Source organism: Nasonia vitripennis, chromosome 1, assembly GCF_009193385.2.
Source record: "Nasonia vitripennis strain AsymCx chromosome 1, Nvit_psr_1.1, whole genome shotgun sequence".
Classification (NCBI taxonomy): Eukaryota; Metazoa; Arthropoda; class Insecta; order Hymenoptera; family Pteromalidae; genus Nasonia; species Nasonia vitripennis.
Window position 1 is genome coordinate 37,647,636 of NC_045757.1, and position 27,485 is coordinate 37,675,120.

Consider the following 27,485-nt stretch of genomic DNA (forward strand, 5'->3'; position numbering starts at 1 on the left):
TCAAGTGCTCGTCTGTCGGCAATGACTCACCGTAGGCCGTGAGGTTGACTTGCCACTCGTGTTTGTGGAGGTGAGCAGCTCGCGGGCACGAAGCCAGGTGCCCGGTCACCGTGAGCTCTCGACTCGTCGAGCTCGTCGAGCTCGTCGTCCTGCCCGAGGCCGAGGCGCTGTACACGAGACAATAGCGATCCGTCTCCGTGCTGGCGACTAGGTAGGCCGTGTCGTTCTCCACCCAAGTTCCGTGACACGAGTACTCTGCAAGGTATTCGAACAAGAATAACATCCTGAAATCCCTCTCCGCCTCGCGCAGCAGATTAACTCCCAGCGGCGGGCCGATATCGGAAAAGCCGAACTTAGCCCGCAGTGCCGCGTATCTTGCGAGGAAAGAGCGGGTGCGCTAATGCCTCGCGCGTCTCGAGAATATAAGCGGCTTTGCGGAGCAGGTGCGCCGAGGAAAGGCATAATCTTTAATCAAAGCAGCGGCTGCTCTGCTCTCTCATCTCTCTCATCTGGCCGGCTTATATACGCGCGCGAAGCAAGCTGGCGAAGCCTCTTGTGCCGCCAGGCACTTCCAAGTCGAAGCTCCGCGCGGCTGCTTGTTTCGATGCTTCCGTTATGAATTTTGCAGAGGGATCGATCGGGGGGCGGAGTGAATAATTCCTTTCGACTGCGGCTCTAGTCGTTTTTTCAGATTCAAAAACGGAAGTTGGACTCAGTTCCGAAAGCAATAATATAAAGAGCAGTGTTAAGCTGTCGCTTTGAAGAACGAGAAGGATTTTTCCGCGAACCGTCGATGGAATTGTTTCGAAAACGACTTGCGGAGACGTTGCTATCGAGCGTTCAGTCGAGCGAAGCCCAGGAAAGACGGTCTGAGCAACACTTTTCATCGCTCTCCGACGGAATCAATTAATCGCGTCGTGTCCATCGGCAAACCAAGCGGAAAGCTCGACGACCTCTCAGTCTAGCTGCATGCCCCCTCGAAAGCCCGGCCGGCCGCAAACTAACTATTGCAGGGCTGGGAGAACTTGGCCTCCAAAGTCGAAGGGTAATCCGATAAGACGTGCAGCCAAGACGTGCCCGTCCTCCTCGCCCGACTGTCCAAGATATCTCGGCGCGCAGTGGATACCGTGGGAGGGGAGCAGCCATCGAGACGTGCGCCCGCAACTGCGTTATCCGCATTCAGCGATACCTCAAGTCAATAATTCATAGTCTGATCCACTCACTGAATAGAGCCTTGTCCGTGCAGTCCGTGGCGAACTCCATCAAATCGGGCCTGGTGCAGCCGATGTTGAGCCCCTCGACGCTGGCCTGATGGCAGCGCGTCGGCTGGGGAGTGCTCGTCATCCTGGCGGAGCGCACCTCCGCCACGTTCTCCGCGTAGCCGTGGCCCGGGGGCCGCGTCACCACCACGACGACGTAGCGGCCGAGGTACGGGCACTGCCTCGTCGTTGGCTCCATCGCTGATCGAGACAGGAGATTTGCATTTCTCTCGAAGCTCTGAATAATTCTCCCGCGGAAATCCGGGAATCCCCCCACCGTCGCAAAAATTGAAATCCCGCGGCAGATAATCCGAGCGGAAAATCGATTTCTCGTTTTTCCGCGCGGACAGCCTGTCGCTGCCAAAGTCTGCGTGTCCCACTTTTATTTCTCAGGAGCAGCTTTTACGATCACAAATTTCGGATGCGCGCGCCGTCTCGATCGGCCCGTCGATGCGGATACTCGTCGCTTTTTTCTCCGGAGCGCTCGCGACCACGCAACTGATACGCGCGGTTTTTCGCGAGCATTCCAACTCGCCGGCGGCAGCCTTCCTTTATCGGGGAAAGAGATGGAAACGATTTCCCCCGGCGCGAAACAGCGATAAAGCTTAAAGCGTCGGGAAAGCGGCAAAAAATGCAGGCACTTATGAAGCTGACTTATAGGCGAGCTAGAAAAAGCCCGCCTCCAGACCCGATAAGTTCATCGGCACGCGAATCACGTGTACAGCCGCGCACTCTCTCGCTGTCTACGCGTGTCTACGAGGCGTTTAATTCGATTAAAACGCGTTCCTCGCCATGTCGAGGACTCCCCCGCCCGCTGTATCAATTTTACGCTCGCGATAAGCCACTCGACGTACATTGCCGCGCGAGCCTTTTTAATCGCGGGATTAAAAAGTCAGCGCGCCTTCTGCAGGCGGAGGTATCGATTGTTGAGCGGCGCGCGGGCGGCCTAGTCGGTCTTTATACGAGCGCTGCGAGACGACGGCGGCGATGAGCACGCAGCGCAGGATCGAGGAAGCGAGTCGGATGTCGCTCGACGCCGCCGGGCGAGATATATACATATATATATATATGATACGCGAGCTAGCTGGCGGCCCGATTTGCGATAACGCGACGTATATGGAGAGCAGCGCCGTTGGCCGCCTCCTGTGTTTTCCCACTTTACGACGGATACGTGACATCTTTCGCCTCTTGTTATACGAGCGCTCGCTCCTTTTTACGAGGGCGGATTTTTTACTCGCGTTTTGCATAATTTTTTCCTCGGTCGCCGCGCCGGATAAAGTATCGCTGTTTTAATTCCCGCAGTACTTTGCACTCGGCGCGGGGAAATAAAACTCATCTTGAGACAGACTTGCATCCCCGCGATTTTCCGGCTGGTCGTGCAGGCAGCACGTAAGGGCCGATCGCTCGGCGACTGCTGATTCGGCAGCCGTCGGATATTGTCTCTCCCGCTCTCCCTCTGCCCCGAAAATTCCTGTACGCGAGGACAAAGCCGCCGGCGGGCATGTCTGACGCTGCGCGGCAAGGCGGTGCCGAGACGGAAGGGCTGCAGTGCGCTGGAGAGCTCAAAGGAGCGTCGGAGCGTCTGGAGGCGACGGTCTAAGAAAATTAGGATTGGCTGGCTGCCGCCGCGAGTAGACGAACCGGAGGCTATCGATTTATGAGAGCTGCAATAGGAGAGAGGAAAACGCGGCGCACAATTAGCCGCGCACGGTAAACAACGCTCGCCGGCTCCCCCGGCAATTACGAGATAAGCGCAATGGGACCCCAATTATGGGGGACATTTTTCGAGGAGAGAAAGCGTCCCGCGACATGCGACGAAACAATTGCGTGTACTCACTGATGAAGGTCGTGTAGGGCGCCGAGAGCGGCTCGAAAACGCTCGGCTTGCAGGCCTCGTCCTCCTGTTGCGTCCAGTTCTGCGACTGCTGCATCTCGATCACGTGGTCGTCCCGCTTGTGGAACACGACGCACACGAAGCCGTTCGTGCTGCAAAGGATGGCCATGCGGTTAAACTTCCGGTTCTCCAGAATTTTCGCACAAGGCCGCACAAAGGCCGAAAAATAAAAAAAAACCCGCTGTCGAGCGGCGCTCTGAAAAAATTATTAGCCTAATGGAGGGGTGGGGAAAAGACTCTCTTTGAAATCTGGCGAATCCGTCGAGGCATGGCAAAGCCGGCTCCGGAAAAATAAAGGCGATCTCGGCCGGAGAGGAGCGTCGGGAGAACAAAAGGAGCCGTCTTAAATCTCCGCTCGCCTCCCACCCACCGGAGAGGGAATTAAGATTTTATTTTATCGCGACGATTCCTGCCCGGCAGCTGGCAGCCCCCGCGCGCCTGATACAATTCTTTTACGACGCTCCGCTGCGCCGCGCGCGTCTTAACGGCGCGGAGATTCGCATCCCCGCGACTGCCGCGTATCCAGCGATATGCAGTTTACCTCCCTTTGTTTTTGCGCTGTAGCCGCGCACTGCGCGCTTGTATTATCGTAATTAATCCGCGGATGAGTTATTCCGCCGCCGGAATTCCAGAGCCAGAGAGAAGAGTTGGCTGTTTTATGCCGAGCCGCGGGGATTCGTTTTGTCGGGGCTCCTTCCCTTTTTACCCTTATTTGTTGCGGGATGAAGCGCCAGATTTCCTTGGCCGACTAGGGGCAGGACGCGGAACGTGCATCAAGCGAAATCGTGTGCAAACGGTAAGCAATTATTTCGGGAAATTTTTTTCTCGAAATCCAATCGTGAGGCAGCTGCGCAGGCGGCCCAAAAATGAAGCAAACTAAACTCAAGTGGCAGTCGAGTAGTTAATTAGCGCGCGACTGCCGACCGAGCGATAATGAATCGCTAAAAATTGTCATAAATATTTGTTCGATTCGCTGTACTGATTGTCGTTTAATTGATTTTTCGAAAATAGAAAATATTCGCCGGCAGCACTTTTCGCTGTATCCGCCCCCGGCGCGATGAAATAGGTCGTCCGGAAGTGCTCAGCGTAGCGAAGGTTACGATCGATTAAGTACGCTGATTTATGAAACAAACAAGCGAATGCAGCGAGCAAAAACGCGCGGCACTTTTTCACGTTTTGCCAGTGAATTATTATTCGTATGCTGGCGATCGACGACATGTATGTTGCAATTTTTAAATGACGTTCCGGTTAACCTCGAGCTACTTGCAGTAATTTCCGCATATTATTGTCGTGCGATAAAACGCCGAGTCGTTATTTAATAATTCAACATCGGCATCGCCTCTCTCGCTCGCGCGCGTTTGTTTATTTTAACGAATCGTGTAATTACACTATACTATAAACATCGAAAGTAAAAATAACGAACATTTCGAAACACTCGCGCAAAACGCAGTCCGCGCGTTAATTGTAACGTATAAATATAATTACTTGGAAATTTCCGAGTAATAAGCAAAACTCAGGAGCAACGGCAATGCGCGCGCGCGGGTCCGAAACTCCAGCCATTACAACTGGCAAACTAATGCCAGGCGAAATGTAAACCCCGTCAAACGGAATCATTTCGAGACCTTCCTCGGACTCCTTAATTAATTAGATCCAAAGCGCAGAGGCCATTTACATGCGAGCTTTTCCAAAGCGTCGCCGCGACGACGCCGACGCGCCGAATCTAATCAGCATTAGCACGTCGCCATGTCCGCAACGACGGATTATACGCCAAGTTACATTTGCATTCCATTGCTGCTGGCCTTTGCCGCGGCTTCTTGCGTTGGACTGTCTGCGGGGCTTGATCATTCCGATGTGCGTGTGTGTGTGCGTGTGTGTGTGTGTCGGGGCCGTCGGCAGGGGCAAAGTTTTGGCTGCCTCGGTGCCGCTGGGACTGCCGCGATCATGTTCCGAGCTTACGCGCAGCTTTTAGCTGCTATCTCGTGATGGATTGGCTTCTTCGTGATGGAAGAGAGTTTCGGAAATTAGCAGGAGGTATCGAGGAGGGCATTGCAAAGTTGCCCGATTCATCATTCTAATGCGGTTCTTTTAATAAATAAACACGGGGCGCGCATGGAACGGAATAAGGAGCGCCGAATGGAGTTTGAGGAAAAGCCGCTTCTGGCATTGTTCGGCATGGAGAAACCGCCAGCAAAGTCATGCGAACGCGCTGAGAAAAAAATATCGATCGTCCATTTCGAGATCGAAGCGCTCGAAATAAGAGAGAATTGGAGGGAAATTTCAGCGTGCCCAGTGCTCGTAAACGCGAAAATCCTCGGTTACGGCATTTCCGGTGACGGATTCCGTTCGCTATACGCCGTTCGCTGTTCGCCCGCCTCTCGCTTTTTCCATCTAATTTACATCGGAGCCATTAAAGCGAATTCGACGTTCGCTTGAGCAGCGTTTTTCCGCAATTTCACCGCATGCTCGAGCTATGAGTGGAGAGTCTGAGGAGCCGCCGTTCGTGAGTCAAACTGTTTACTTCATTGCGATTTCGCTCCCTGATGCGCCCATCCGAAGTTTCTCGGCTAATCGGAGCAGCGAGTCCTTTCTTCCCTCTGCTCCGCGCTGGCCTACGTCGATCGCCCGCGCGATAAAATCGTGCCTCTCCGAAGTTGCGAAAAAAGGCGGCCGATTACTCCGCGCCGCCGGCTCTTAATATCCCGTTCTCGTGCGGCGACGCGGTTAGGGGCTTCAGAGGACGAGTGGAAGCGGGCCAGAACATGAAGACTCGGACAGCGCAATAAAGGAATGCAGAGCCGAATTTTTCATCAATTCTAACTTATATTTTCCATCTGCCGGCTGCAGCGACTAGGTACACATGCAGCGGGGGCTACGATCCGATTTACGAGTCGACTGCGCGCCGATTCTTCGCCGGCGACTGCGAGCGGATGTAATGGAAATTCGCCGTTGCGAAATCGAACGAATGGAATATTTACAGAGATATCGGCCGCGCCGGCCCCCTATGAATATAAGCAAAGTGTGTACTCGAACGCTGGAAATGCGAATAGATGCCGAATTTATTCCCGGGACTGGATAATTCTCTTGCGCACGAGTGCAAGAAATCAAAGTTGATTTTTGTAGCCGAGGGCGATGAAAAACTCGTCCAAGAGCCAGACTCGGCGAGGGAAAAAGGACTAAGGCAGTCGGGAAAACAAAACGCCGACGCACGGGAGTCGGCGGCGAGTTACTCAAAAAGTTTGCGCGTACGCGAACTTTATATAACCGCATTGGAAAACAGGAGGGACCGGCCCGCTGCGGGAGTTGCGCAAACTTCGCGAAGTGGCTGCGGACCTTCCGGACGCTGCGAAAAAGGCCGAGACTGCGGCAGATGCGCTTCTCTTTGCAGAAAAACTACAATTAAAGGGGAAAAAGTCGCGGCGATTCGTGAGCCTCGCGCGAACAGTCCCCTCTCGATATATAATTGAAATAAAAAGCCTTTAGAGAAGAAGTTTAACGAGCGATATTATTAAAATTATTTCAGCCAGCCGCTCGCTGTCGCTGCGCGCAGCCGTTCTCTCATTTTCTCTCCCGAGTTCCGGGGCTCCGCGCGACGCCGGCAGAAATTTTAAATGAGTTTGCACACGCGAGATGTCTTGAACACGAAGCGTAGCGGAGCGTGCAGGGTATAGCACTGCCACAGCCTTTAAATATAGTGCAAGTCACGTTCCGCACACGGAAGCTGGCCGCGCGTGTAACGTGCCGCTCTATTATTCCGTACCGACTCTGCTCCCCGTTTCTTCGGTGATAACGACTTTTCGCGAAATTTTTTCTCCCCTGTTTCGCGCGCGCCGCCTCGGGATTTTGAGAAGGCCGATCGTTAAAATTAGTGCCGCTAGGCCAGCTGACGAGGGTTATCGGTAACGAATATTTCACGACTTTTCCCGGCCTCTCCCCGCCTACCGCGCGGAAAACACGACGGCTGGGGATCGGCGAATTTAATTGGAAACGCGCAGGAACACGTTTATTTCGAGGAATTTTTCCGCCCGGCATACAGGACGAAAGATAAACACGCCAGCTGCATCGCTGAACAACAAAGTACCTATATATTCATTAGAGGTATAGCGGGGCGGGCAGGCCGGCTCTCGGTGGCGCGCGAGAGATTTACTCCGGCCCCGGCAATTAGTCTCTCCCCGCCGGCCGTTTCGCGGCCGAGAGGACCGATAGCGCCGCGCAGGAGCCCGGAGCAGCGGAGCTGTAAGAATATTATTTCCGTGATTTAGTCCTCGTCCGCTGCAGCCATAATTTAAATAGCTCGGGCTGATAAACTTTCCGGGGCGAACGGCTGCAGCTGTTTACGTCTAGTCGCTCGTCGAGTCTTCCGTACTGTGTTTGCGACGATCGACGATCGATCATGCCCACGTGCGCGAGTTGCTGCTCGAACTGCTACAGCCAGTTTGAAACTCGCGAGGAATCCCTTCCGAGCGAAGAAATCATTTAAAGTTCAGCAGTACGGACTTGAAAACTCTTAATCACAATGGCTTCCTCGAGTTTGACACGATCGACAGAAGCAAGCGGAATAATAATCCGCGCAAGGCAGTCGCGTCGTTACGCGAAACTTCAGTCCCCAAGCCGAATTTCACTGCGAAATGCAAAAAATAATCATGGAGCAAAGGCCGCGATAAATCTCGGTTGTTTACGCCGCGCCAAGCATTATCAGGGCCGGCACAAACAGGAAGACAGGCTGCAGCGGCGTTGCTCAAAAATCGAGCACAAATCAGCGGGCGAGGCCATTAAAGCCGAAAAAGCTCTCGGGCGCGAGAAAATATCCAACGATAAGGAATAATCCAGCGCCAACTGCATCAACTCCGGCGCGGGACGATCGCTCCTGGAAAGTAGTAATCTGCGATATTTCTCTCGGACGCTTTTTATCAGGGGAGGCGGCGGGGCCAGAACATTCGAAAGGATTTCATTCGAGCGAGCGCCGGATAACCGAACGGCTACAGCACATGCGCGCGGCCTCGTAAATATCGCGCGGATAAGGCCACCTGCGCCCGAGCGGGGAATGAGGAACAGGGGGATGACGCTCGGAAACAAAGAGAAACAGAGGAAGAGATTAAGATAAAAGAATTTCGCGGAGGGGGGGGGGGGGTGGCAAATGTATGGAATGCTCGGAGCGCGTGTGTTTAGAGCCGCTGCTGGCCTGGATTTTCTTTTTTCTCCCCCGCGACTCCGTCGACTTGGTGGACTTGCTGTATTCGAGCGCGAATAAAGGCGCGAAGAACCGATGCTTCCGAAGACATTAAAGCTATCCGCGCAGCATTGGTTTTATAAGCGGGAGCGGGAGTTAATAGACGCGACGAGCTCTTGCGATTGCGATCTCCATCTTTACGTTATTCCAACTAACTGTCTCTCGGAATTCCTCACAATTAGTCGAAGAAAATTTAACCAGCTGCCGGCGCGTCGCTGTAAAAACAGCTCTCGCGCGGAAACGTCGGAGCCTGGAAAAACATTCCCGTAACAGCCCGGCAAGTTCTTCTCGGCGGGCCACTTTGGCCGGAGCTACGTGCCCCTCGGATACGACTAGTCATATTCCGCTCAGGCAATTGTGTAATTGATCTTGGATTCCTCGTTAAGGGCGGAATTGAGAGGATTACGCGCTTCATTGCGTTCGAGGCTCGGGCGGATACGATAGCGGCGGAATTATACACGGAGGCGGGGCGGGGCAGCAGTCTTGAGAGACGACTCGGAGGAATGAACATCGCGAGCGACGACGCTTTCACGCAGCAGTCAAACGAACCGCAGCCGCGCGGCGGAGACGTATTAGCGCCGACAGCGCAGTTGACGCGCCGTTATGAGCTGCGCCGGAGCACAAGCTCGTTACCGCTGTCACAGACTAGCACAATGCCGCTGCAGGCGCGCTCTAATGCCTTTGATTTTTCGGCCCCGACGACTTCGAGTGCTCAACGAAGCCGCGCCAGCATGTACTTATTAGCTTCTTATTACACCGAGCGCGACTCCCCGCTCGGTCGCTAATTATATTGGAAAATTGAATCGTTGTTGTTCCCTCTCGCTAAAGCCTGAAAAATGGCCCTACGTCGCGTGATAATGCGTGCCCCGGTAAACTTGGCTTTTTCCCCGGGCCTCGTGTGTTGAGGAGAGAAATTGTTTGAATTATTCGAGGCGGTCCCGCATGCCTTTCGTTATCGGCCCCAACCGTTTGGCGGAGCGTCACTGCGGCTGACGCGCTTATCGATAAACAACGAAACTCGAAACGTTTCGACGCGAATTCACTCGACGCTCTCCCCGCTAGCACGTCAGCGTACACCTGAACAAATGTTCAAAACGAAATGAGCATGAAATTTTAATTGCTTCGCCCAAAAGTTTGAGAGCGCGAGAACCGCGAAAAAAACTGCGATATGACTCGAAAAAACAAAGCATCGAACAAAAAATAAGCCCGATAATCCGCCGGTATGAAAGTTCGGGCGCGCGGGTAATCCGTTAAATAATCAATGATTTCGCTCGGCTGGAAACAAAGGCCTCGGCTCGGCGACGCAATTTTGCGCGAGTCGCGACCGGGAACGCACGGAGCCCGCAGCAGAAATTTTGAAAACCAACAGAGAGCGCTAGATCCGCAAGATGCGCGAAAGAAATCCGATTCGATCCACATCCGTCTCTCCCCCTCTCTCATCGATGACTCGCAGTATCGCGCTGAAACGGGGGACAATGCGCTGAAAAATGAGAGATTATATGAGACGTGAATATGCTCGGCGCGATCCTGTTCGGTTCGACCGAGAGCAGATCGTGTAATTTTTTATACGCCGTACGTAGAATCAATTCAATGTTTTCAATTGGGCGTTTTAATTAATGTGCCGCTAAAAATTCGGCGCACTAACCGCGCGATCGGTAAAAAAGCACGACATTAGTAGAAAACGAATCGAGTGCCAGCAGCGCCGCCGGGGTTATATATAGCCCATTAGGAATATGACGTTTTAATTATACGCGCTCCGCTTTAGCGCAGCGAGGAATTATTTCTCCTTTGAAATTGCAGCATGACTCGAGTAACCTGCTGTACCAAACAAAAGAAATGCATCCGATGCTGTATCGAGAGCGCAGTGGATTTCTCGCTTTTTTAGCGCTCGGAGAAATACTACACGCTCGAGCGCGTGCATAATATCGTAATTGCGTTAGAGCGCGCGCTGCAAAAGGGCAGCTCTTAGCGGACTCCCCTCCTCTTGTTTTCTTTCGCCCGAGCCTGCTGCCGCTGCAGTCGGGCGTAAATCAGGATTTGCAAAATGAGTGGACACGCTGCGCTGCCCTTGTTCGCGCACCGCGGCCCGTAAATCCGTGTTAGCGGGTCAGAGAAAATTTTCTCGCGGCATTAGTAAGGCTGAATGAAACTCACCATCCCCTGGTCGCCCTGGCGACGATCTGGAACCTGTCGATGGCCTCGGACTGGCTCTTGAGCTCGCTGTGCTTGTTGCCCCGCACGATGTAATGGCAGGCGAACTGCGTCTCGTGTTGGTCGAGGATCGTGACGTTGTTGAGGCCGGCGAGGAGCCTCGTCGAGGCGGTGCGCTCCAGGGCGACCCACGAGTAGGGCCGGACGAGCCAGCCGGGGAAGGCGCAGCGCGACGACTCCGACTCTGAAAGCGCCAAACGCGAATCGCTTCGATCCATATACACATTCCAGCCGTCTCCTCTGATTTTTCGTCCGTCGATCGCATAATAGCTATATAATGAAATTCGTTCCGTGCGCCTCTCTCCCGCGCGCGACGAGAGCGAATCGGCCGAGCGCGTCATTCGAGCCGATACGCGCGATATTGAATGCTCTGTTAATATTCGGCCGATCGCCCGCTCATTTTCGCGCGGACTGGGCCGGCGAGCTTTCGAAGAAATTCGCTTTCGAGAGACGGATGAGTTGTCGGCTAGGAAAGGAGGTCAGGCTGTTCTGCCTGCGGAGGGCTCGTACGGAGAATCGGCGAGGCTGAAAACTGATAACGTAATGCGCGCAGCCTTTCCCCGCGGCTAGTCTGCAAAAGTCGAAGCGCAAGGCGCCGCGCCGAGCCGAGTAGCTCACCGAAATCGCCGCGGGAAGATGCGCTCGAGATTGGCTGGCCCCGGATTTTCGAAAAAAGCACCGTGACTCACTCTGCATCATCTTGAGGGTCTTGGCGCCCTCGGTGGCGCTCGTCAGGCCGTTACAGCTGGCGTCGCCGCTCTGCGCGAGGTTCCACGTGCTGTTGCCCGACTTGGCGTAGGCGAAACAGCGATAGCGGCTCTCGTCGTTGACCAGGCCGGTGCCGTTGAGCCTGGACACGAGGTACTGTGTGCTGCCCTCCTTCCACGTGGCCAGGCACTCCATCTCTACGTCTGCAAGTTCATTAGTTAAATATAGTTAGTTAAACATAGTAGAAAGGCACAAAGAAAACACAGAGCGAGAGCCCTCTTCAAACTCAACGCGAAATCACGGGGGAAATCCGCAGCGCAGCTTAATCGGGCCGCTTGCTTGCTTGCCGCGCAAACATGCAGCACAGCCCCGCATAAGTGACGCGCGGGCTGCGCAGGTGCGTCGCGCTCGTCCAAGGCATATAGCCGCGCGCGATGATAATTGCGCAAAACTGTTTGTCCGGCCGCGCGGCGCCGACAAATGGTAATCGACGAGGCCGTTAATCATTCATTAATCATTGTCGCGCGGCGCTGCTACGGGCCGTGGCTTTATTGACCGTTATGGCGAGAGCCGAGCGCGCGGCTCCGCTAGTCCGTTCGGTTATAATTAACGCCGGGCGGCCCGGGAAATGCAGGCCGCTCGGGCGTTTTTTCGCGAATCCGGCAGCGTAACAAGTGGCTTTTTACTCGAGAGCGGAATGCAAATGCCGAGTCAGCAAAGCCGTCGCGATAATTTTGCGGAATTCTTGGCGAAATAAAAGTCCTCGAAAACAATGAAACTTCCAAACGAAGCGCCGCGCAGTCGCGCAGTCGCGCCCTCGCCAGAACTAACATCAGCCCCTCGAGGTTATAATGAAAAACAAACACGGCAGCGTCAGCCCGCCTCCAGTGTTTGTACGCGCGTAATGCAATACTCACTGAAGCTCTCGGTGCCGCGGACGTCGGCGCAGGCCATGTAGCGCAGCAGCAGCTTCGAGTCCTGGGTGCAGGCGTCCGCCTGCGACAGCGGGAACATGCAGGTCTTGCGGTCGTCGCCGCGGGTGTAGGTGAACTCGAGCGGCCCGGCGAACGGACAGGAGGACGGCGCGGCGTTCGAGCGGAAGAGCGAGAAGAGCTGTCCGTCGCCCACCAGGTGGGAGCAGATGTCCCAGAATTTGCCGACGGTGCAGAAGGCTGCGGAGAGAGCGAGGCTCGTTCATCATTATTCATTGGATTATTATTTTAAAACTCTCACAGTCACGCGGGCCGCTTACTTTCTTTGTACTGGATGACGTTCGGGTGCTTCTCGTGCATCACCAGGCACCGGGAACACTTCTCCTCCCTGCAACAGGAAGGCACAAACATCAGCTAATGGGAAATGGCGCTTTATTAGTGGTCCAATCGCCGTTCAGTCGAGCACAAGTCCGTCGCCGTCGCCTAATGCAAAGAGCGCCGGAGCGTTTTCTGCAGCTATAGAGCAGACGTATTTGCTCGAGGTATCGTTGTTGTTGCTAGCGCTGTGTGTAAATCAAACTCCAATCAACGGAAGAGGCGGGCGGAGCCCGATATATCTAGATGGATATTCATTCGGAATAACACACGGTGCCCAATTACGCACACACAGAGACAATAGGCAAAACTACGGTAATCCCTCCCCCCTAATAACAGCCTCGACTCTCCATCGTCTAGGAACAAAGGTAAACTTCGACCTGACTGACGCTAAGTAAGCGAAGAGACTGGAGTCGTCGTCGTCGTCGCCGCCGCCGCCAAGGAGAAGGCCAGACGCGAGCTCGCCAAGTTGTAAGTAGCTGCGCCGCGATACGGGGGGGGTCGCGCAACTTTCTCCAATGCGGCTTTTAGCTGCGCGAATTCCTGGAATTCTTCGCTTTTTCCGCGTGATCTCGCTGCATATCGGGCAGTCATTACGCGCGGCTCAGCCATTAACCCGATCGTCCGTCATGAATTATAGATCCTATATCGATCTGGTATCTCCCGATCTAATTTAATCGTCCTCCGTGCGTCACTCGGCAGGTAATCAATCGTAATCTCGCCGGGCTCGATACGCCCTTCGACGGGTCCGCCCATTCTTCTCCGGCTGATTAACTGATGGGGAGCCCGTAATTTTACCTCGGCATGCTCGTACGATAAGCTACGATTGCTCGAACAAGTTCGAGGCGTGTCTCGGGCAAATATTCATCGGCAGTCGTCTCTTCCGCTGTCCACCGGGAAATTCGCGAGAGCCGCGCCGCGCTGACCAGCCAATTCGACTGGAGACGGAGGCGCAGCTCCGAGCTCCTCCGCGCTTCGAGGAAAATCAAATTTGTCGCGTCAAGAGTTGAGGAGTTGAGAAAACACTGAAAACTGTTTGTTCAAAATCGAAGCGATGCGGCAAAAAGCTCGCGCACAATCATCGATACAGCCAATAGCCGAGAATAGCTGCCAATAGCTGCCGGCAGGAAGGAAAAGAGCGGACGCGCGCGGAGACTAACATGTTCGCCGCCGTGTAGGAAGGACGTAATCTCGTTGACCCAATTTTCCTTGTTATCGTCGAGCGGACCCCTATGTACACGTACACTGCACTATCTCTCGACCCAGCTTAACCCGAGAATAGCTCGTGAAATCTCGCGTTAAATTAAGCAATCCCGCCGCTCATCTCTGTGCCGTATTACGCCGGTATACCGCTCCGGAATATTAACGCTGAAACATTCAGTGTCTATCTGGGCCGAGCAGCTTCCGGATACTGCACCCTCGGACTGGACTCGAGAGTACTGCGCGCGGATCGGCGTAAAAAGCCATCAGGGATCCGAAGACGGAAGCGCTTGTCGTGGGCAGGAACGGCGGGAGGGCAAGAGAACGCGACGCGTTCGAAATTGGTTCGCACGAAAAGTGCCTGCCGCCCCCGCGCGGATGCCGAGAGCCCGGCCTTTTCGTTTCGCGAACCTAAATAAAAGCCCTCTGCAAGTTCCGCGCGCGATTAGCCGCGACAACGCGAAAAATCCATCAGAAGCCGACATCGTTTTTCAATCCCGAGCGACACTGCTGAACGGGGGAGGCGGAAAAAACAGCGCCGGCCGGCATTGTTTTCAGTCGAGCGGCCCACTTAGGGGGGGCGTTTTGCGCCATGTCCTCCTTCACGCGCATGCATGTGTGCGTGGCGTTAACGCCTGCACCGCGCCGCCATAAATCATGCGGCCGCTGCCCGGCCGGCCTGGCGTGCTCGATGCCTATCTGGCCGTTATGATCAGTCTGCAGCGGGCCCGCTTTATTGACAGGTCTATATAATATGCTCGAGGCTCGTGTTACTCGGACGTGGTCGAGAGCGGCGAGGCAAGCGCACCCGCGACTCGCGGCAATCGCAACGACGGAGAGACGAGACTTTTCTTCCGAGAGCCGCGCTCGCAGACTGGGCCATTAATCACCGGCGTAATCGAACGAACTCCGAAGGGATCAAGAGCCTGCAATTAATTCGATCGGTCTGCGGGGCGTCGAAAGCACTCGCGCGACTCGCCATCTCCGCGGCTGCGCTTCATCCTCGACTGCATCAGTGCGTCAGCGGTGGAAAAAGCGGCGACTCGTTACGTCAGCTCTTCGCGAGTCTTCCGAGGGCATATCGCTTCGATTTTGCCATCAAGTAGAAGAGGAGGGGGTGCAAATCGCCGACGTTGCGGCACATTTCTGCGCCATTGCGTCGAGCACACGTGTATCGGCTCTATCGCGACGCCGATGATTCGGATAAAAAGGCGAGAATCCTCGATGGCGTCACTCTCGGGGAGAGAAGACGTGTCGCGCGATATGTGCGCATTCTAATTTTGCCAACTTGCGGCTGACAAGCGGCAGCAGCTTGATGTGAAACGTACTATTGCTGCGCGATAGTCAAAAAATTCATCAAGCGAAAACCATTAGGTCGCGTTCTCGTATTTATTTAAGCGCGAGGGAATTGCTTACGTCAAGCCGAGTATTCGCATTTTAACGAGATCCGGCCCGCAGTCATTTTCCTCCTCCTCGCTCTCTCCGCTTCTCTTTCCGGTAATTTCTAATGCCCGGGCGAACGGCCGCCCGATCGACAATGCCTCGACATCATTCTCGTTTCGAACAAACGCAGCGGCCCGAAAAGTAACCGCGACTCTTTCGCAGAAACAGGAGAAAAGAGGGCACGGCTGCAGCCGGTTGTCGTAGCTCGCGTCGTCGTCAGACTCGCAGCTCACGTAGCGCGCATAACTCGCTCGCCGTTCGGACGGACGGATATTAGTCTCCCCGTCATTTTTTGTCGATGTTCGGCTTCTACTTTTGAAAGCCGAGATTTGGTCATGATAGTTTGCACGAGGGCGAACGAAGAAAGGCGTCGTCTCGTATTCTCGCATGCATTGGAGCTAACGATAACCGGGCTTCACAACGGAAGCAATAACGAGGCATTTAGAATTACAAAAGCCCGCTGCGGATTCCCTCGAAGCTCGTCGCGCGGATTATTGATGGCGCGGCCGGGGTGGGGATAAAATTATTATACGCGAACGCGGCAATCCTGAGGGCGGGACGCGCGTCCGTTATGCCAGCGAGCGCCACGCAACGGCGTAATGCATATCAATCCGTTTGCGCGGCGGAGAGATTCATTATTCTCGGGCGGACGCGCGCCGGGAGTAACATTAGCGATGATTCCGGAGCGCGCTACAGGAACGCGAGAGCCGCGCGTATCCGATTTCGTTTAATGAAGCGAGAGTTCGCGCAGTCATCGCCGCTTTCGGCACTTTTCCAGCGGCGAATCGCGACGCAGTCCCGACTCCCGACTTTCGACGAGTGCGCGCACTTCAACTCGCATACCCTCGTACTCGAGCCTGAAACGGGCACTTGCACATTTTTGCCCGCGCTTCCTATTTGTCCTGCTCGAATTCGTCGAGCTTTTCACTTTCGTGCACGAGCGCGCTTCATGTTTATTCTTCGCGCTCGAGTTCGGCGAATTATCCGACGAACATTTTCCAAATTCCCAACCACGTGTCAATGAGAACGGCCAAGATTACGCGCTTTTCTCCTAACGGACAAGTTTGCGAGGTCCGTTCCGAGTATATATTCCCCCTCCGATTTAAAAATGCTGTCCCCCTCTCTCGGCTCGCGGCTCGGTCGAGCCCTTTGTCCGGCAATCCACGTATCGGCGGCGGACTGGACGGGCGTTTGTTGTGTTTGCGGCCGACGAACTCCTCGCCCTCTCCCTCTCTATAATACTCTATACTCGCTCGAGCCAGATCCCGACGGAGCGCCGGCCGGCACGCATCTCATATTAGCCGCTTAATTGTCTCTATTTGTCGAGGCGGCGGTAGCTCCGGCCGCAGCATGTAGCTGCAGCACTGCACGATCGTGACTGAGTAGGCTTTCTGGAGAGTTCGTAATACGCGCGTGGACGTACACGAAGCGGCCGAGTGATCTGCGTTTTAAAAACAAAATATTCAAATTTCCGCGCGGCTTTCAACCCATATCTCGACCTCTCGCGAGCCAGCGATTCGGAAAAAGCGATTCGCGAATATGCTATCCGCGCCCGCGCGTCAATTCCTTTGTGCTCGCGAGGAGGCAGAAGCATTTCGGCTGCCGGCTAAATTTCCCAAATAAATATCGCATTCTTCGAGCTCGCCTTCGGAGATCGCTGCCGAGCGGCTAATTAAATCCCGCGGAAATGCAAACGAGGCCCGCGGCCCGAAAAACGCGCACGCAATCTACTTTGTCGTTATTGCGCCTCCAACTATTATTGGTTTTGCATTAGCGGGGAGAGTATATAATTCCATTCGGATTAAGAACATCGGGAAATGCGCGCCTCCTCCCGGCCTCGCGATACAGCGGGGGAGCAGACTAGACGCAACTTTTTAATCGAATGAGCCGCGGCGGGAGAAACTTCCGGCAAAGACGACGTCGCGACGTTTTCGTAATGATCGCTGATTGAATTTCGCGCGCCAAGGGCTCGCTGCTCTCGGTGCTCACGCAGCCCTCTGCCGGCGAGAGAGCGCGCAGGAGTAGTTTTGCCCGAAATTTTCGGCTAATGGACTGTATTTTGGAGGGTTCACTTGGAGGGGCTGGGCTTTTTTACCGGATGCCGCCGAGCGCTTCGACGGTGGAAATTCGCCCACACGTTCATGAGCTCGCGCAACGGAAGAGAAGCGCTCGACCACTTGCTCTCTCTCTCTCTCTCTCTCTCTCTCGGGCCGCTTTTACCTGGAAATTAGAAACTTGCCACGAACTTCATCCCGTCACATCCGAATTAATCCAAACTCCCGAGCGACTTGTCACAAAAATGTCAAGCATAACCCCTCAGTCTGCACCGCACGCTGGATTCTCTTTCTAGCTCCCCCGCTTTCGACACAGCAGCTCTCGCGCATTGCGTAGACTGTACTGTACAGGGAGAGCTGCCGGCGCCGAAGGCGGCGTCGCCGTCGCGGAGGAGAGATGACGTATTGAATTAGCCGAGTCTCTCGGAATTTCGTTTTGCGTCAGAGACTTTCTCTCGCTCGAGCGGGAGCGAGGAAAATTGTTTCATTGCAGCATTGCGCGCGCAGCAATATATACAAATGGCGCGGATTTGTTGTATTCGATAAATCGGGCTCCCTTTTCAAAACCCACTAAAAAGATAGGATGCTCTCATTGGCACTGCGACTGATCCGCTCAGAGGCATTGTCGGACATTAGAAAGGATTTATTCATGAAATCCATTTCACAACTACAGCGCTCTCGGCTGCGCGTAAAAAAAGTTCCGCCGGGTTTCGAGTTTAACAAATTCCCGCATAAATACTTGCAGAGCAAGTCCGTGCAGTGTATACTTTAGGCCAGGTATAATATACGTGGTCTGCGAGCGCGAGCGAACGAACAAGGAAAATAGATATATAAATGCGAGGCCGTCTATTGTCGCGTATTACAGTTGTTCTAGTTTGGTTGTCACGCCCGTGCAAAATTCAAATCGCGATCATAACGTTCGGAATTCCGGCTTCTTCGGTTACGGAGATATTTTGTTTCTGAGCTGCCAACTTCAAAGGAGCGGCTCCTACTGAAAACTAGCGTGGTCGAGTTTCACGAATAACGCTTGATAGGCTGAACAACTGATCCTGCAGTCAGGCTTTATGACCCAACCTTGGAGGGGACGGTATCTTTGAAGGCAGAGTATTTGGAAATTTCGAGGCCGCCTGCTCTATAGGTATACCAGCAGTGTTCGATAGTTCGAATACGATCGGTAAGACAAGCGGACCTGTAGCGGACAACTTCCCGTCCTCTTCAACGGCCGACAGCTACGAAACCATACTGCAATCCAGCTCTCTGCCCAGCCTCGACCTTGAACAGGACGCCAAAGAGGCCAACCCATCATGGCTTATCTCCTCTATAACAGCGTCAAGTAAGAAATCCAAGCCGCCAATTTCGAGACCGTACTAACTAAAACAGAGTACATTACACACCGCGGGAAGAAAGTGGGCCTTTCCTTTCGAGTGCGATGTATACAAGATCCATCGAAGCCGCGCTTTCTAACCTCACTCTAGTATCTGACGTCACGCGTGTGATCGAGCCAAACGCGAGTGGCGCTGGAGGTCTAGACACTCTAGACACTCAGGATCGGGACGCTGGGTGGGCAATGAATATAACCAACGGTTATTTTTCGTACTGCAGATCCAGCAGACCTGATGGCTTCGGCAGCAGCTCGTCCCTCGAGTACCGAAAGTGCCGTCAGCTCTTCCAGCCTACCACCCGGAACTGCATCTGCGCGGATTAACGGGCCAACGCTGGCCAAGCGATCAGCCTCAGATGGGCCCGCCAGTTTTGCTACGTCGAGGAAGCATGCCTTCGAGAGCGAGGTTGGCCAGGGACAACAACAGCGAGTCCGTGAGTGACAAGGAGACCAGAGGTAGCCAGAGTAGCGTATCCGAGAGTATGCCCCCAAGTTTCGAAAACCAGAGTCAGAGTGCTTCGCCGGAGACGCCGAGTGAAGCGAACAGCCCTGAGCCTCCGAGCTCTTGGGGCTCCTTGAGCACTAACCTTCCAGAAGGTGCCAGCTCTGAAGATCCCCGCGAGTATGACTGCGGAGCAGGAGCAGAGCGGCAGAAAATCGAATCGCGGCCATCAGCTGGCCTACGTCGTGGCGAGTTCAAGGAGCCACGATCCGCTGGATAAGGAGCCGAGCACGAGCGGAGCAACGCCGAAGCGCGATGGCAAAAAGGACTCTGCTGGCGCAGCGCATCATCAGCGTGTTCTCAGAAGTTCCAATCGATCAGGCAACGCTCGTAAAAACTGCTCGAAACATTTCGACAACTCGTCACCGCAACACACTCTTTACTCGCCGAGTCCCGAGCCCGAATCAAGAGATTCGACAACGAGTACCGATACGATACCACATCAGCCGAGGAAAAGAAAAACGAAGCAGTGTAAAAAGGTGCAGCAGTACGTTCCTCCGTCGAGAGGCCCGCCGACCATTTATGACTATGAACAATATTTAGAACTGCAGGAATACGTGAGTACGCGCGCTCGTCCGTTTAGCGATTAACTGCGCCAATATTTTAATCGAATGCCTCGTTTTACCTAGCTCGCGCAAAGAAGGAAAAATATAGTTCCCGTTTCGTATGCAGCTCCCAAACTTTACGAGAGCTACTCGATGAATCTACGTAGTTATAAACTAGCCGGCAACGCGAGTGTGCAAGCGAACGTCAGTCCACCACCCAGTCTGATGGGTTCGATGAAAGACTTGTACGTCGAGCAAGAAGAAGACCGACGTGACTTGAGAATGCGGCACGTCGTGGAGATGGAGAAACTAGCCTTGTGAGTAGAGCAGGAAATCCTTAGGGTTCATAGCAGAACTGCTAGACTTGCTGCTAATCAGTCGAAGCCTTATTCCTTTTGTACGTTTCTTCAAGACAAAGAGGTTTACAGTATCGTACTAAAGCAGCCAGAAACAGATGGACACTCGGGAAACGGAAGTGTAAATAGACGATTAGTGTTCAGCTGGCTGCAAGAATTAGATGACAAGTGGCACAAGACCAAGGCTCGTATAATCTTCTTTGTGTTAAATCAGCCGACTGAATGTTAACATTATTAATATAATTTCAGGTAAGCATGTTGCAGAGGCACCGTAACGAAGCACAGACTTTACAAAGTAGACAACGCCTGGAATGGGAATGGCAGTTAAGCGAACTTAAGCTCAATGGCTTGAACGTTTTACCTCAACTGGACGATCTTCATGTACCGATAGTACACGTCCCTGACATCAAGGAAATCGACGTAATTTAGGACAATCCATTCCTTTAACTCGATCGATCGATTCTTCCATTGAACTTACGAGATTTAAGTACAACAGTTCTCCACGCAAATATAGCATGCGAATGAATTAAAAAAGTACTCGGCTTTCATTGAAAATAAGAAAATCCATCCACGATTGGCTGCGTAGCGCCTTGGGGAAACCCTACTCATTCGAAATCGATAGCCTAGTTATTATGCCCGTGGCCGATAAGCGATTAAGCGATAATCCAGTTGCGCACCTCAATTTCATTCCACACGCGTGGCGGAAAAAGCCCGACCAAAGCAGCCACAGGGAAGTACACGGGCGGAAGAGAAAAATAATTAGTCGGGTATAACTCGAAGGGAAAGGTATAAGTCGGGCTGATCGATCGGCGCGGTGTATCGACGAGTGGAGCCCTGATTGATCGAGGCTGGAGCGAAAAAAGCTCGAACAAGGCTGGATCATAGACTGCAGGAAGAATTTTTGAAGTTGCCTAATCAGCGCCGAAGTCAAACGATAGTTGCGCGAACGAGCTTCGGAAAGTTTTCCAGCCGGTTTAAGCCATTTCAATGAGCAACATTTTCTTTCCATGGACTTGCGAGAAAGCGGCCGAAAGATGAAAAAATAGACTCGAGAGAGGGAGAGAGGGAGAGAGGGAGAGAGGGAGAAAATTTAAGTTCACCAAGTTCACGTCGGTCGACTTCTGCTCGCGAACATTGAAAAAAGAGGCTCGCGCGCGGAGGCTTTTAAGCACTTTGCGCTGACTTTTCCGTCCTAGGGAGAAAAACGAAACGAAAGAACTGCGTGCGAGATGGAAAAGGAGAGGGAGCGGAGCGAGAAAGAAAAATACAGGGACGCGCGAACTTTCAATTCGACGTTGCTTTCAATTTGATAGCCCGTAATCATCTTAACGCGCGATGATGCTGGATTTTAATAATTGCAATTATTATATGCATGCATATTACGCGCATTAGCGATAATAAAGCAAAGTAGCGCAGCGCTCGTATTAACAAGAGTATCGAATTCGTTAGCTTCCGTTTGTACAGCGCAACGCGACGATGTCGACCTATTTCGACAAGTCCATTAAGCAGCAAGCGAACAATGAATACAGAAAAATTCGCTTCGACAGCGCAGTTTCACGTTTCTTGGCGGGCATCAAGCAAAGAAGGAGAGCTGGAGCATCAACGATTTTCCGCTGCCATTCGGAGCGCAGTCGTTTCCATTTTGCCTTTTTGCAGCGTCTTCTTTTCCGGCCGATTCGAATCCAATCAGCGGGGCACTAGTCTGCGGTCCGCTCGATATTATTCATATGCCGCGAACAGCCTCTCTCTCTCTGCCCGCGGACGCAGAGGCAATATACCTTTTCGCCCTGTCCGTCTCTTTTTCGCGTTTAATCGCTCGACAACGGAAATGACACCGGACGAGTGCCAGCGGCGGGACATCGGGTATATACGTGTACACTTTTCAGAAGAGCGAGCTTCAAATTTTGAAAGAGGGAACCGCTCGCGGCAGCAGAGAGGCGGAACGAGTGGAAGCGCGGGGTATATTGATTGATTGACTGGAAGGCATTACTTTGATGCGGGGGGATGATAGTATTGTCGATGTGCGTCCGGCCTCGGCATCTCAACACGCGATGGACAAAGTAGAATTGATGCGATATACGCGCGCGTGGAAACTGCCCCGCGAGCCGGAAGAAAAATTATTGGACGCGCTCTGCTGCGCTGCGTCAAAGCTTTGCTCGTTACGTTTGAAGTTCCTTCTGTTTCAAAGTCACTTTCCGCCACTGAAACCCGAGGCAGCCCACCTTGAGCCGAAGACAAGCAGACGTCAATGCAAGCAGCTCGAGAGCTCTATTCGAAACAGCGTTTTCATGCATTCAGATGTTCGTCTCGCTAATTAACTTTCCCGTCTCTGCGGGAAAATATGCCTAGAGTGCAGCCAAGTGCGCCTATAATTCCTGCGCGTCCGTCGAGGCCACACACGCGCGAGCTTGCAAAAGGCTTCTCCGTCTCCCCCTCGACTTTTTCCCTCGGCCCTTGCTTCTCTTCCAGACACTGCCAGCTCAGCTCGTTGCTCTTCTTGCGCCGCGCGGTCATGTTTTACGCGGCTCCTCTGTCCTCCGCGAATAATAGAATCCGCAATTAAAACAGTTTACGAATCGCGCAAGAGGCAAGGCGCGCGGCCCTCGCGTTTGAACGGCTCGAGGGAAAAGTGAAAGCAGCGGAGAGGGAGAAATGACGAATGTCGAGTGGCCCCCGTCCTACTCAGAGACCCTTAACCCCCTTCTCTAATTAAATAGCTTGAGCGGTCGAAAGTGTGCTGCATTCTGGCGCGACGTTTTTTCCATCGCACTTTGTTTACACGCGCCCCAGTGCTCGGCTGCGCGAATTCCCCAATCAGCTCCCTCTCTCTCTCTCTCTCTCTCTCCCTCTCGGCGGAGAACAATAACGCCTTCCCGCGTTGCGAAAATCAACGTTCCCCGTGAATAGGCAATCTTCGCGCTGCGAATCTAACGGGCGAGCCTACACGGGCGGGCGCCGGCAGGCACCCCGTCGGGAATTCGAACTCGCGCAGCTCGTTAAGTAGAGAGAGGGAGAGAGAGAGAGAGAGAGAATACGTTATATACACGTAGCTAGTGTATACGTAAAGCGAATCTCATAATGCGTCGCTGATAATGCCGGCCAGGGAATCCCGAGCAGAATTCGCCCGAGCTGCTCGAGAATTTGTACCTTCCCTCCGCGACTGGCGCAGCTGGCCTCGGCTTGATTAATAATGCCCGCTCGCCAAGCCTTTTTCAGTCGACCAGTATAAGTAGAATAAGATCGGAGACTCACGTGTCGTAGATGAGAAACATGTCGCCATCGGCCTCGGTGCACTGGCCCTTGTTCGATATGCGCGTGCCGTTGATCGCGATCAGGGTGTTCTCGCCCGACTGGAACCAGCTTCCTCTCCACTGCTCCGGGAACTCGCACCGCGGGCCTGCAACAGACAAGAGCACGCGTTATTATTCTTGCAATTAATGAGCGCTCCTTTGGCCGCCGGCAGACAGGAATAAAGGGGGGCAAGAAGTGGCGGCTGGAAAAATACATAGGAAGGAGCGGGGTTAAGGCTAAAGCGGAAGAAGCCCGGGGAAACTTTGTTCTTATGGCTTTTCCAAAGTTTTCCGCGAGCCGGGAAAAAAGGAGAAAACGCCGGGACGGGAGTGCTGGGGGAAAAAGAAAATCAGCGAGAGCAAGTTGGCTTTGGTACCGCGCCGCGCGCCGGGGGGAGAAATAAGACGAGAGTCCATCCGGCCTGGCACGAAACTGGACGCTTATACCTCCGCTTATTCCTCCTGCCCAGGCAAATCTTGACTCTCTGATTGATTGTTTCAGAAATTAAGAAAGTTCGCGACTTTTTAATACTTTTTAATACTCGCGCAGCTTTCGCGGTCGCGGGGAAGGAGCCGAGCAAACAGCGCTGGCGGGAATTGTCGGGGGATTGTCGATGCCGAGCGAGCCGGAAGCCATTCGATTCTCCTTTCGCTCGCTACGCGGAGATCACGCCGTGCGATTGACAGTCGCACGAGCGCCCCCCCCCCCCACACGTAGCTGCCGTAAGGAAGTGCCCCGTGTTTTCAATTAACATTGCGATTCGGTAAACATCCCCACTGCTGCGATTCTTCCTCGCGAAACCGAAGACGCCCGCTCGTTATTTAGCTTTCTCGGCTTTTCCATCCCGCCGGAAACCTCGGCCCTCGGCGGTTTTTCCTCCAGCCTCGGATTCCGTTTCGCGCAGCGCTTCATTTGTTTTTCAAATTTCTCCGACCCGACCGAGCCGTCATGCAAAACCGTCCATCTCCGCGTCTGCCTCTCTTATTTTTCCATCGGCCAGAAGCTTCTCTCTGTCTCGCTCGAGCGAAATCCCCCAGATAAATCCTTCGGGCCATCGCAGCGTGACGTTATCGCATATAATCGCATATAGTCGGCCTCGCGCTCCCCGCGAACGAATGGACGAGAGAGAGAGAGAGCGAGATATACCGGTAAAAAGCGCCAACTAGAAATTCGAGACGGCTGTGAGTGTGAATCGGGCCACTTTCTATCCTTGAATTATTACTGAATGGCCAAATTACGGGGAATTTCTCCATTCATTTTCATCTGAAAACCAGACGAACCGTCGGAGTGTTCGCGCAATTAGTCGAAATTGGAGTTGGCTCAGAAAGCAAAGTTCCCTCGCGACCAGCTTGACTAAAGAAGCCGATATGTAATTGCTGATTAATTACTTTCGCGCAGTCTCGTCGGAGAATAGAGAGAAAAAGCTCGCGACGCCTTTTTTCGACTCTTTCGGAGATCAAGCGCGCTGAAAAGTTTTCTTATTGAGTTTCGTCGCACAAAGAGCGCCGCTCCCTGATGAAAATTAATGAAAATTCGCCGGCGCTCTTTCCCTCCGGAGGGCATAATTATTGCGATGACGCGAGGCCGAAGGAGTGTTCTCTCAGCTCTGTATCTTTTACAGCTCGAATCGATTGAATGGCAATCTTGATGATCCTCGTAAAAGCCGAACGCTCTGCTCGAGAAGGACGGCGAAATAGGAGTGCGAGATGGAGATAAAGAGCGAGAAGAGAGAGAGAGAGAGAGAGAGGGGGGGCGAGGAACTCGCGAGTACGTACGTGCCGAGCACCAAGTTCCGGAAAACACGACCTCTCCCTGCTCTCCATCTTCGCCTTCTCCGTCTTTGTCTCCTCGCCACGCGCCCACACACTCGCGTCTCGGTAAAATCCCTGCCCGAGCTCGCAGTCGTCGAATCGCAAGTGTCAACCATGTTATCGCCGTGTTTGCGCAGACGAGATTATCCGAGCAATTATGCAAACGGCCAAGCATTTTCAGCCCCGAGCGGAAAAACATTCGAGGGGAGCAGCTCTCCGTGAAACAGAGAGCAAATCGCAAACGTGAGATATGCAAACTGGCATTGCGCCTCGCTCCGGAACTTTGTCTAATGCATGCATGTCGATGAAGAGTCAAGAAACGTATAACTTTGCGTAACTTTGCGTAACTCTGTGTAACGGGCACGGAGGGCCATTGGGAGCCAACAGCTATACTCGCACGGCTGAAGCTGAAGATGGACAACGGGGATGGATACGCGGCAGAGCGCTCGTCGGGGGCTCGCGCGCATATAACCGGCGATAGAAATTTAAATTGTTCATTTACATTGAACGCCGCGCCGCCGAGGCCGCGCGTACATCCCTCTCGCGGGCGAGGAGGTGGAGGGGCAACTTTATCGCTTCGATAGACTTTTAATGGTCTGCGCGAATAAAAAGGCTGCTGCAGCGGACCCGTTAGCTTTTAATTAAGTGCCGCATCGGTGTTGCGGGATCGACGGCTCGAGCCTCGCTCTCGCTTTTTTCTTTATTGTTTTCCCGACGCGATGGCCCCGGCATTTTTTTCATTTCCCCCTGCGAATCGCGAATAGCGGCTCGCATGAATTAGTCTAGCTGCGCCCGAGCGCGGAAAATGATGGACTGGACGCACGGATCGGTGTACTTGCGGGCCGAAGCGCCAATCAGTGGGGAGCAGCAGAAAACTAATTTTCGCCTTGTCGAAGGGAGTCGATTGCAGTAGTCGGCCTCGCGACCGCTCAGCGGAGCCTCAGAGTCGGATTAAAATAATCCATCATCCGTGTCGAGCGACAGGCGCTTTTAACGTCGTTTGGGCCTCCACCTGAGCGACTCTCCACTCGGCGCGGTATTCTCAGATTTTTCAGTCGAGCGAAATTCTTCTCGACGCGGACGGAAAAAATCGACCTTCTTTCCGAATTCAATTACTCGCGCGTCCGTTCCTCCGCCCGTCGGCGTCGCCCAAGTTAATTGATCGGTCATACCTGCGCCTCTATCGCGCAGCAACCTTTTTCGACGGATCCATATCGCAGCTCTGTCCTGCGGCGACGAGCGCTGATGGATTCGAAAGGAGAGCGAGCCAATCGCAGAATTGCGCAGTCTGCGCTTTATTTATCCGTCCGCTGGTTAATTTTGCGCGAGAATCTTATGCGAGCGGGTTTTGATTACCTACTGTTTTCCATCGAGGATATTAGTTGATGTAGGGCTCTAGAGTGCGAAACGACAGTAGCACCAGGGCTTTCGAGAGCGGGCTATTTCACTTTTTCAAACAAAGTCCATCTGCGACTGACGCTTGCGAATCTTCGCGTAATAGTTCGCCAATACGAAATGTCAAATCCATGTCAACCCACTCGGTTACTCGAATCGATAGCTCGATAATGTACGCAACAAACGGACCTGACACGCACGCGCGCAAGTTAGAGAGAGAGAGAGAAACTGTTTTAAAAGAACCAGTGCGGGCAAAAGGGAATATCTCCGGGTGGTAGCAGCAGTTCATTTCGCGGGCGCAAACAATTTGTTTGAAGTAATCCGAATGGCATTACGCTACGTCGGTCAAAGCCGCGGTCGAAAAATGAATTACGCGCGCGCACGTAGGTATACGGCCAGAAGAATTTTCAATTTCAAGGTTCACGCGTCGCGTCCGGCCGGAGTATGAATTTACATTTTTCGCCGGTCAAGTGAAAACGCGAGTTCGCTGCGGCCCGGGGGCATTTGTCTTTGAACAGCTGGATTGTCGACTGTGCGCGGGGGATAAGAGCCTGGGGGGGCTATAAATAGGCCGCATCGAGTAAGCGGCTGCGAAAAAGAGAAACCGCAACGGCCGCGCCGATCCCTGGCGAAGCGAAAGATAATAAAAGCTGGCACGTCGGGCCGGTCGGGCGCAGGGCGCCTGAAACAAATACATTAATTAAGCGAAAAAGAAGTGAATCGCAATCGAGCAATATCCTCGCTCGGAACGCGCGGAACAAACGGTGCAGGAGACAGGAGCGGGAGAGGCACGAAAAATATTTCAGTCCATTTGCGGAAAACGAGCTCGCTCTGGCATTTAATTAAACGCAGAGCTCGCGAGCGCGCTCTTCGTATCATCAGCAGTTTAGCGCTGCGCAGC

At 53.4% G+C, this 27,485-nt stretch overlaps 2 protein-coding genes across 7 annotated transcripts in view; one reads left to right on the forward strand and one right to left on the reverse strand.

Moving 5' to 3' along the window:
- The window catches only part of LOC100678593, a 72,462-nt gene that overhangs the window by 3,810 nt on the left and 41,167 nt on the right, over nucleotides 1–27,485 (reverse strand). For 3 of the 6 annotated variants that reach the window (XM_008218547.4, XM_008218546.4, XM_016989474.3), the window contains 8 exons: nucleotides 23,340–23,484; nucleotides 12,552–12,619; nucleotides 12,217–12,471; nucleotides 11,281–11,502; nucleotides 10,535–10,775; nucleotides 3,097–3,245; nucleotides 1,224–1,460; nucleotides 31–255 (listed from right to left, as the gene is read on the reverse strand). In XM_008218547.4, the coding sequence (XP_008216769.1) occupies nucleotides 31–255; nucleotides 1,224–1,460; nucleotides 3,097–3,245; nucleotides 10,535–10,775; nucleotides 11,281–11,502; nucleotides 12,217–12,471; nucleotides 12,552–12,619; nucleotides 23,340–23,484 (1,542 nt within the window). Of the gene's footprint in view, nucleotides 1–30; nucleotides 256–1,223; nucleotides 1,461–3,096; nucleotides 3,246–10,534; nucleotides 10,776–11,280; nucleotides 11,503–12,216; nucleotides 12,472–12,551; nucleotides 12,620–23,339; nucleotides 23,485–25,153; nucleotides 25,439–27,485 lie in introns of those variants that run through there. The other 3 variants (XM_031921215.2, XM_031921214.2, XM_031921216.2) reach the window with 3 other exon arrangements.
- On the forward strand, nucleotides 19,136–20,600 carry LOC103317965. Its single transcript, XM_031921220.1, has 4 exons — nucleotides 19,136–19,743; nucleotides 19,816–20,048; nucleotides 20,144–20,271; nucleotides 20,337–20,600. Exons 1-3 carry the CDS (start codon nucleotides 19,309–19,311, stop codon nucleotides 20,214–20,216), a joined length of 741 nt encoding a protein of 246 aa, XP_031777080.1. The 5' UTR covers nucleotides 19,136–19,308; the 3' UTR covers nucleotides 20,217–20,271; nucleotides 20,337–20,600.

What these genes read in the sequence shown, in the direction of transcription:
- LOC103317965 (XM_031921220.1), top strand. Translation starts at nt 19,309, where the DNA reads ATGACTGCGGAGCAGGAGCAGAGCGGCAGAAAATCGAATCGCGGCCAT. An exon ending in ATTTAGAACTGCAGGAATAC is followed by an intron (nt 19,744 to 19,815) that starts GTGAGTACGCGC and finishes CGTTTTACCTAG; the next exon opens with CTCGCGCAAAGAAGGAAAAA. An exon ending in GAGATGGAGAAACTAGCCTT is followed by an intron (nt 20,049 to 20,143) that starts GTGAGTAGAGCA and finishes CGTTTCTTCAAG; the next exon opens with ACAAAGAGGTTTACAGTATC.